The sequence below is a fragment of the Numenius arquata genome, chromosome 3 (assembly GCF_964106895.1).
Source record: "Numenius arquata chromosome 3, bNumArq3.hap1.1, whole genome shotgun sequence".
Classification (NCBI taxonomy): domain Eukaryota; kingdom Metazoa; phylum Chordata; class Aves; order Charadriiformes; family Scolopacidae; genus Numenius; species Numenius arquata.
This window is the reverse complement of record NC_133578.1, coordinates 75,861,270-75,871,152: the sequence shown is the minus strand read 5'-3', so window position 1 is coordinate 75,871,152 and position 9,883 is coordinate 75,861,270. Positions and strand designations below refer to the sequence as shown.

Genomic DNA, 9,883 nt, shown 5'->3' with positions numbered 1-9,883 from the left:
AGTCCAGAGAAGGGCAACAAAGCTGGTGAGGGGTCTGGAGCACAAGTTTTATGAGGAGAAGCTGAGGGAACTGGGGTTGTTCAGCCTGGAGAAAAGGAGGCTGAAGAGAGACCTTCTTGCTCTCTATAACTCCCTGAAAGGAGGGTGTAGCCAGGGGGGGGGTCGGTCTCTTCTCCCATGTAACAAGCAGTAGGACAAGAGGAAATGGTCTTAGGTTGCCCCAGGGGAGGTTTAGGATGGATCTTAGGAAAAATTTCTTCACTGAAAGGATTATCAAGTATTGAAACAGGCTGCCCAGGGAAGTGGTGGAGTCACCATCCCTGGAGATATTTAAAAGCTGGGCAGACATGGTTCTGAGGGACATGGTTTAATAGTGATTTCGTCAGTATTAGGTTGATGGTTGGACTCTATGTTCTTAAAGGTCCCTTCCAACATGGAAAATTCTATGATTCTATGATTCTCCAGCTCTGTGTCAGAGAGGAGACATTCACGCCATCAGTCCTTGGAAGTGAGGGAACAAACTGAGTCAGGAACGTTTCTTTGTTTAAAAACAATAATCGAGAATGCACCTTGTTAGTGATACTCATGAGTAACATGATTATTTTTCCCTTCTTTCTCAAAAAAACCCAATCAAATTTGGTTAAATCAAACTGCTTTTTTAATGCAGACCTTTGCGGGAGCTCCACTGAACTTTGGCTTCCAAGGCTGATGTCCAGACCCCCCCAAAGGGTCATCCCTGCAGGAGGACACCAGGCAGTGAATCACACTGGGCAATCCTTATTCCCTGGAATAGGTCTAGCTCTTCAGTTGTTGTCTCATGACATCTGGAAGGACTGACACACCTCCTCTGGCATCCACGGTGGCATGCAGTCCCCGAGTCTGGCAGAACTTCATCTGTTGCGCAAGTGATGTGGCTTATCCTCGCCACGCCCAGAAGGTGTATGTCCACTGGAGAGGAATGGTTAGTGCTTATAGGGTTATCAGGGCTGACTTCACCATCCTGTTGATCCTGCTTTATGTCAGCTCTGCTGGCAGACCCAGTGATTTAGTCCTGGTGTCAGAAACCTCAAAAATATCTGCAAATCAACCAAAAAAGCCCACCCCAATAATTCCCCCCCTTGTCCTCCCCTGTTTTTGTTTGTTGTTTTTTTTTTTTTTTTTTTTTTTTTCTTAAAAAGGAAGTCACTATGGGTTTTGGTATCCCTTTGAACTTCCTCTGGCCATGTCTTCACTGTGATGAGCCATGATTAGTCCCATCAGATGCTCTAAACACCTCTGATGAGCTTCAGGGATACTTGTTCATCTGACTGATTGGCCCCCAAGCACTTTATCCCTCCCCTCGTCCATCTAAACTCTTTCTTCTGCATGTTTTCTGAGCCTCTGCCTCTTCTCCTTCTGCGTCTCCATCTTCTAAACTCCAGGCTGTTTAGATACAGGTGGATCCCTGTTCTCTTCCCTGCAGACCATGTCTTGCAGGGTGGAGAAGGGAGAGGCAAGCAGCAAGCCAATAGCCCAAGTGGCTTTATTCAGAGGGGCTGCTTCTGCTTTGTCCTCTCTGATCTTTGGTGGCTAAGGCACCTGGTGACTCATGGAGATGTCTGCTGATATTCAGCACCAAACTTCCAGGTAACTCTTTCCTGGGAAACAGAAGTGGGACAGGCAATCAAATGGAAGCTCCAGAAGGGCTGAAATCATATCAGCCTCACCCAAAATGTAAGCATATAGAGGAATTGTAAAGGCTGAGAACATTATATCTGACTGGTATCTAGCAGGACTTTGAATCGAAGGCTCCATGTAGAAGGGGGACAAAGATATTTTTACTCTTTGCTCAGATATAGCAAAGGAGAGCTGTTGAAAAGCTGGAAACCAACCTGCTGTGTCCCAACCTCTGCATTTAAACCCCAAAGCCATTCCTCTCTTGTGGCAGGTGCTCTCAAAACAAGGATGCAGAACATTTAGGACTTTGTCAGTAACCAGCAGCTTTTATAGGCAAACAGGAATTTATAAGACATTTCCTGTTTATATTGCCAACCGTTAATATACAGCTAGATCTGCCCTGACTGTAGATGTTGGGAGTTCTCCAGGTCTAACACTGGAAAAGCACTTGACAACAATCCACCCAGATGAAGCCATTAATTTATGCCACTTATTACCATTTTGCTTTGAGTAGCTGCCTTCACTGAACTATCTGGCCACAGATAAGATGATCAGATCGTAGCTAAACAGTACAAAAACCCCACTCAGACATCAGTAGCGCTGCTATCCCTGACCATAGATAAATTAAAGTATTAAAAGCAATAAATGGAATGAATTGCCACAGTGCTTTCACTCCTCTCCGGACCCACCAGACCAGCCTGAAGGCGATGCCGAGGTGAGAAAACAACCCACATGCATTCCTAGCCTGTCAAATAATGCATGATCCCTGCCCACTCTTTCAAAATTGTTGTCTTCATCATCACTCGGTCCAAAGGCAGGGAAGATATATATCCTGTCCCCAGGTGAGGGTGCTTTTCCTGGGCTGCGGAGACGACCGAGAGAAGATGAAGGCCTCCCTCCTTGCCGTGCTGGTTTTGATCCTATGTGCAGTTCAAGGTGAGGTATCACAGTTCGTTACTAGACAAAGAATTGTTGAGTGTTTTAAAGTCAGGGAGGCCTCATGGCCAGAGAAAGAAATCATGGGAGAGGGTGCCTTAGCTCTTGCAATGGTGCAGCTGAAGGACACAGTGGCTTTCTCATCCGTAGTCTCAGCCTGGATGTGTGAGAGGTTTATTTTCTGTAGGGGAATTTCCCTATAGCTTCATGCGCTGCTGGATTTTTACGAAAAGCCAGACAGAAAACAGGAAGCAGTTGCCACTGCTCTGCCTTTGTTCAGAGACTTTCCAGCGAATTTGTCTGTTGAGACGATGCAAGGCTGTGGTTATGTCTAAATCTTAATGAAGAAGTGCTCCAGCCTACGATAGCAAAATACATTCAGCAACTGGGTGCACCTGGTTCCTACCACCATCAGTGATGCCGTTTGGAGCAGCAGCAGCAGTGGGACAGGGCCAGACCTACAACATCTGGCCCTTGTGCACCTGCCTGCTCAACGCCGCCTGGTTTCTGCCCATCTCAGAGACCCAAAAAGCTTGATTCGGCTGATTTCAGAGATTTTTGGGACCAAGTTGGGGAATTAGGGGAGAAGCTGGGTTGTGGACTAAATGGGTTAAGCAGTCTTATGCTGGGATATTGGGTGGATATGTATATTTGCATATTATTTGTATTATAGATTATGTATTTTGTTTCGCAGAGAGATTGCAAGTGAGTTCAGAGCCCTCTTAAAGTATATGATCCTATGGTCCCTATAGACAAGACAGTTAAGCAACCAGAGAGGATAAATGTTATCCTCATTTTTTAAAGAGGAACAGGGTTGCGCTTGGAACAAGGCCAGTGCTTGGAAATTTGCCACTTTGTCTGGTGCAGAAAAATAATTTCTTGGAATAGTTATTTCTGTCTCATTGTGGCCTAAGAATACCTTTCTGCTACTTAGCTATGTTCATTTACCAGAATAGCGATTCTGACAAATTTCCAAGTGTTAACAAGGCCCGGGGGACAGAGAGATTGGCTTCAGTGCCAAAATGAAGAGTGCCCTAATCTGTGTTAGATAATCTGGGCAGTAAAAATGAAGTGTTAACCTGCACGTGTTTAAGGGCTGAATTCACACAGCAAAGACTTAAAAGACCTTCTCCTCGCCTTTATTTTTAACCCAGGTAATGGATATATGTTTGAGGGCATTGAAGTACCTCCCAAAGATACAGGGGTGGGAGATTGACTTATTTAGTCTATGGAGGTCTCAATTAACCCTATTCAACTGCCAGTGCTTACAGCTCAATTAGGCTACAGTCTACATTATAGTGTCTCCAGCAACTAGAAAGGGTGACCCCAAGCCTTGGGACATCCCTGTAGGCTCTTACAGAGGCATCTTGTCCTTCCCAGCTCCCTGCATCCCATCAAAACCAGTACCCTTGGCCCATTGGGCTATTCTTTTGAGTGCAGGGCAAGAAGGGCAGACTTACACCATCGATGCGTGTACACACGGATGAGTGTGTACCTGAGTGCACATCTTGGGTGTAAATGTGCAAGTGTGTAGACAGCAGCGTGGGTTAGGTCTGAGTCTTGCAGCCCCATCACTTTCAGCAGACCCACACCTTGTGTATTCAAGAGTTGATGGAAAGCAGGTGGTAATTTTTGCTACTGGGACTAGCAGCATTTTGTCTCCATCTTCCATATCCATTTTGTCTCCATCTTCCATATCCTCTGTCTCCTCCTACAGCAAATGCCCTATATTGCTACACCTGCGAGTGGGAACAAAGCAACTGGAGCTGTCTGAAGGCCAAGAAGTGCTCAGACAAGGATGAGTACTGTGTGACCAATGTTGCCTCTGTAGGAATTGGTATGTGCGATGGCTGCGTATCCTCTGACGGGGACTCAGGAATGGGATGTGGGGTTTTGCGTGGATTTTTTATGGTTGCCCTTTGTGGATGGATAAGCTGAGGAGTCACAGGGAAGAACATGTGGGAGGTGGAGCCATTACTAGCCTGACCCTGCTGAAGTTTGCACGGTTTGAAATCCTCCCCCCCACCACGCATTGAGATCTTCCCCTTTGTTTTATGCCTGCATGGAAAAGGCAGAGGACACAGAGAGAAGAGGAAGGACAAAGAAAGGACTCTTCAGAGGAAGAATAAATAATTTTGAACCTTGATTAGACAAGGAGATTAAAAGAAGTGGGTAGCCACGGTGGATGGGAAAGTCTAGAGAGATATCGAGGGGAATAAAATTATTTTCTTCAAGCAGAGAAGTCTGGAAATGTGCTTTCAATCCAGGCATAAATGTTGTCTTATGGATGACAATGTACATCTGAGAAAGCCTTGACATGAAGGTCCATGCTGACAAGTGCCAGATGCCCATCAGGGATATTGAATGCCTTGTGTAGCTGATCACCAGCAACAGTTGGGCTGTGGTGGGATCAGGGTGGGTCCCACTGGCCATGTTGGTCCTTGAGAATCTGTGGGACAGTGGGACCTATTAGCCCATCTCCATCCTGTACAAGATTGAGGAGCACTCAACAGACTCTCATTGCTAATGCTGTTCTCTCTTTTTTGGGCAAGGCTTTTTGTCTTTCTGGAAGAGGATCACCAAGAAGTGCTCCGAAACCTGCCCACACCACAACTTCAGCTTGGGCCTGGCTTCCTACACCTCATATTGCTGCCAAACCTTCTTGTGCAACCTGAGTGCATGCCCGGGACCCAGGCTTGCTCGGCAGTGAGATGGCAGGGAGTCTCATGCCAGTGTCCTCCTTCATCTGCTCTGTGGTGGTGGGAGAAAGGGGCTCCCGAAGGCCTGAGGAGCATGATCAGATTTTCCCAGGACGGTATGGACATCTAACACACTGCAGAATTGATAAAGTATTATGGTCACCAGCTCCTGCTCTGTGTCGCCTCCCATCCTGTAGCTTCTCATGTGCTTCTCATGCATGAGCTCTGTTGCCTTGGCAGCTTGATGGAGAAGTGGTCGTGCTATGTCCTACAGCCCTGGGGGAGAGAGATGCTGCTTCTTCATGTCCTGCAAATCTCTAGAGGGGTTTCTTCTGAAAACTTACCTTATCTCACTGAATTTCACTGAATTTTTAGAGTTGGAAGGGACCATAGAGATCATCTAGTCCAACTCCCCTGCTGAAGCAGCATTGCCTAGAGCATGTTAGAGCTTGTTACTCAGGACTGCATCCAGGCGGGTCTTGAAAATCCCCAAAGAAGGGAACTCCACACCCTCCCTGGGCAGCCTGTTCCAGGGCTCTGTCACCCTCACCGTGAAGAAGATTTTTCTCATATTTGAGTGGAACCTCCTATGTTCCAACTTGTGCCCGTTGCCCCTCGTCCTCTCACTGGCAACCACTGAAAAGAGTCTGGCTCCCTCCTCCTTCAACCCACCCTTCAGATACTTATAAGCATTGATAAGGTCTCCCCTCAGCCTTCTCTTCTCCAGACTAAAGAGTCCCAGCTCTCTCAGCCTTTCTTCATAAGGGAGATGCTCCAATCCTTGAATCATCTTCGTTGCCCTTCACTGGACTCTTTCCAGTAGTTCCCTGTCCCTCTTGAATTGGGAAGCCCAGAACTGGATGCAGTATTCCAGTTGTGGCCTCACCAGTGCAGAGTAGAGGGGGAGAATGACTTCCCTCGACCTACTAGCCACACTCTTCCCTATGCAGCCCAGGATTCCGTTGGCCTTCCTGGCCACAAGAGCACACTGCTTGCTCATTGTCATTTTGCTGTCTACCAGGACCCCCAGATCTTTCTCTTCGGAACTTGTCTCTAGCAGGTCCACGCCTAACCTCGGGTGCAGCCAGGAGCCACTCAGTGGCAACTTCCAGGCTTAGGGAGTGGGGCTGGCAAAAATAACAACCCCTCTGCACCAACTCAAAAGGGAAACTGTGCAAACTCACAAGGTTGCTGCTGGGGAAGGGAAAAGGCAGTCCCTGTGTACAAAAGCCAGAGCCTGAGATGGGTGCTAACTACAGCTATTCTTCCTTGATCTGTTAGAATGCACCCTGAGGAGGGCCATGAAGGTGATCCAAGGGCTGGAGCACCTCTCCAATAAAGACAGGCTGAGAGAGTTGGGGCTGTCCAGCCTGGAGAAAAGAAGGCTCTCAGGAGACCTTAGGACCCCCTCCAGTCCCTAAAGGGGGCCTACAGGAGAGATGGGGAGGGGCTTTTTATCAGGGACTGTAGTGATAGGATGAAGGGTAATGTTTTTAAATTGAAAGAGGGGAGATTTAGATTAGATAATAGGAAGAAATTCTTTGTTGTGAGGGTGGTGAGACACTGGAACAGGTTGCCCAGAGAAGCTGCGGCTGCCCCATCTGTGGAGGTCTTCAAGACCAGTCTGGATGGGGCTTTGAGCAACCTGATCTAGTGGGAGGTGTCCCTGCCCGGGGCAAGTGGTTGGAACTCGATGATGTTTAAGGTCCCTTCCAACCCAAACTATTCTATGATTCTGTGACTCCTTGCACCCCTCACCCACTCTGTCGAGCCTCTCATTCCCAGCCCCCAGCTGGGGACAATGACATCACTCTGTGTCCCACTGACAGTCAGACACACCAGCCACATACCTCTTCCTGTTGGGCTCTGCCTGCGGTGCCACATTTTTTATTGAACTGATGCTTATCTGTGCACATCTGCACACATCTGCTTATCTGCAAGTCTTTGTCCTCATCTCCACTTCCAGCAGCTGTCCTTGGTCATCCTTTTCTTTGTGTTGCCTTGCTTGCTTGTGGCTGTTGTTGGAGCCAAGCGACCTTACCCAGGGCCAGCAACCCCCTGGACCTACCACTTGGCATTGGGTCTTCCAGCAAGCCCTTCGTTTGCCCGTCCCTCCGACATCCCCCGAAGCAACCGCAGGGTAACGAAAAGCATTTTCTGCATTTGGGTCGAGCTGCTGAGGAACAGTAGAGGGGTTTATAAGAGAAGAATACAGATTTCAGAGAGGCCAAATATTTCATGTAGAAGTTTCCAAAGCCTGCAGAGAAATGAGGGTAAAAGGAAGCTGAAAAAATGAACAATGATGAGAGCTCAGAGATTTTTCATTGCCAGTGGTGCTGCTGAATGCCTCTCCCTCCTCCCAAGCAGCACTTTTTGGAGGAGTTTTGCTCTGGCAAAAGCATGGAAATGCTTAAACTGGGGTCAGCCCGGGCTCCCAAATCTGCAAAACATTGCTCAGCCCAGGGATGACGCTCTGTGCTGTGCTTCAAACCCAGCCCTGGTAAACAAGAGGGACAAAAAGGGCTTTGAGCCTTGCTGAGCGCGCCTCCCTTGGGTTAGTGCCCATGGCTGCTCTGGATGAATGCCTTCTTCTGAAGTGCTGCATAACGGGAGTCTTCAGAGATGTGGGCTCTCTTTTATTAATCGACTTCTACTTTCCCTTACCCCCTACTTCTCACAGTTACACCATGCTGCGAGGGCAGATCTCCGTGCCGGAGGAGCCATGCTGGGTGATGCACCTTCCTTTACCTCTTCATTAGACCGTGATCTCTTTCATACCTTATTTAGGAATTTGCATTTTTCGCCCTGAAGCAATCTGAGCCCCCTCCTGTCCCTCAGCCTGAATGTTCAAAAGCTCTAATTTACTCCTCACATAATATTTTCTCATAAAAAAAAAAAAAAAAAAGGGACTTGTGTGGGTTTTTTTCCTGTGTGCCGGAATTATTCAGCTCTCTGAAAGCACTGAGGAATCCCAGTTGGACAGACTCTAATAATTAATATTTCATTGTGTTGGATTTACACGTCCTGCAGTAGCAGACAGAGTCCCCCACAGCCTGCAGGAAAACACAGTCGGGTATTTTTTTGCCGCTATAAAGCAAAACTGGCTGGTTTTTTTGCTTGGTTTGCACTGCCTTTGCTGCAGAAAAGCGTTCTTGTATCCCATGGCTAATATAAGGGGAAATAAATCATCCTGGGCATAGTTGAAGAGCAAAGGGTTATTTCCCTTGCCCAAAGGGCACTGCAGCTCGAAGACTTTGAAATCTGCCCTCCTCCAATAGTGCAAAGTTGCCTTGGTGGCAATTACTCCTCTCCAATATGCTCAAGCTGTGCAGGGAGGAAGAAGAGGTGGGTGTGATTCCTAACCATTAATTTTGACCAGGAATTAGGGCTGATTGGGACCACAGAGAGATGGCAGTCATTAGCACATGGATGAGGCTGTCCAGATAATTACCCTGAGCCTGTGTCCCTTGCTGTGACGTTGTGCAAGGCAGCATTTGCCTCTTGGGTTTGAAAGGTGCTTGGAGGACCCTAAACAGAATGAGGTTGTGCACTGGGTGGAAAGGAACTAGTTGTTATCATCACTACAGCCTGCACTGAGCTTCTCTGACCCCATTTGAAGATGTGACAGTGACAGAGGAGGTGGGACAGAGGTGAAAGAGCCCTTCTGCTCTCCCCAGAACAACACCCAAGCAGTTTGGGGTGCTGCACAGTGCAAAAGAGTTGACTCTGCTGGAGATGGTCCAGGGTGTGGGAGAAAGATGTTACAGAGACTCAGCACGGTGTTATTGGAGGCATTTGGGCAGGGGATACCCAACCAGCCAGACATGGGGAGAGAGGGCTGTTGTCCCCTAAAAAGGCTCATAGATCCCGGTGGAAGGCATGGAGAAAGGTCCATGGAGAAAGATGTGCCCAAGCAGGGCATTTAGAAGAGCCAGCACAAAGCACTGAGTCCTTTCAGTGGCTGGAGCTAGCAGACAAACACAGTTTGTGGATGAAGCAACAAACAGTATTACAAATGGCATAATGAATGCCTGGTTGTAGAAAATAACCAGCAGTTTAAATACCTAAGGGACTTGTCGGATGGACGTCAAGGGGATTTGTGACGTGGCTCCTAAGGGTCCAGGCTGCAGGACAGCTGGACTCACTCTTTGTGGTTGTCACCCTGATCCTCTGCTATCAGAACTACCAGCTTACAGCCTCAAACAGCCAAACCCACACGATAAATTTAGCCCTGAGCCAAGCTGTGTGTGTGGGCAAGGCTGGAGGAGTGCTGGGAGGGAGGCTGGAAGCAGGATGGAGCCGTCAAGCCTTGCAAAAAGGGGAGCAGCAGTGCCCCAGGCAGGGGTCCCCAGGGGTGGGGATGGCAGGTGAGGACAGCCAAGGCTTCCTGTGGTCAGCAACCACCCCATCTGTCCCATGGCCACCCACGCCACTGAGATGAGTATCACGCCAGGCAGGAAAACACCAAACCACCTTTCTGAAGTGCTGCAGCCCCTGATGTGTTGCTTAATTCTCTGCAGCACTCAGTCCTCATTTGGTTTGTGGGGTGGCCAGCATCATCAGGATGCCAGTGAGACTTGTTGGGTCACACA

General features: G+C 48.2%; 1 protein-coding gene across 1 annotated transcript; it reads left to right on the top strand.

Annotated features, from left to right (window-relative positions):
- Positions 1-2,540: 2,540 nt before the first annotated feature.
- On the top strand, positions 2,541-5,302 carry LOC141463442 (lymphocyte antigen 6E-like). The gene is made up of 3 exons (XM_074145824.1): positions 2,541-2,592; positions 4,310-4,429; positions 5,145-5,302. The coding sequence occupies exons 1-3, from the start codon at positions 2,541-2,543 to the stop codon at positions 5,300-5,302; spliced, it is 330 nt and encodes a 109-aa protein (XP_074001925.1).
- The last annotated feature ends 4,581 nt before the right edge of the window (positions 5,303-9,883 follow it).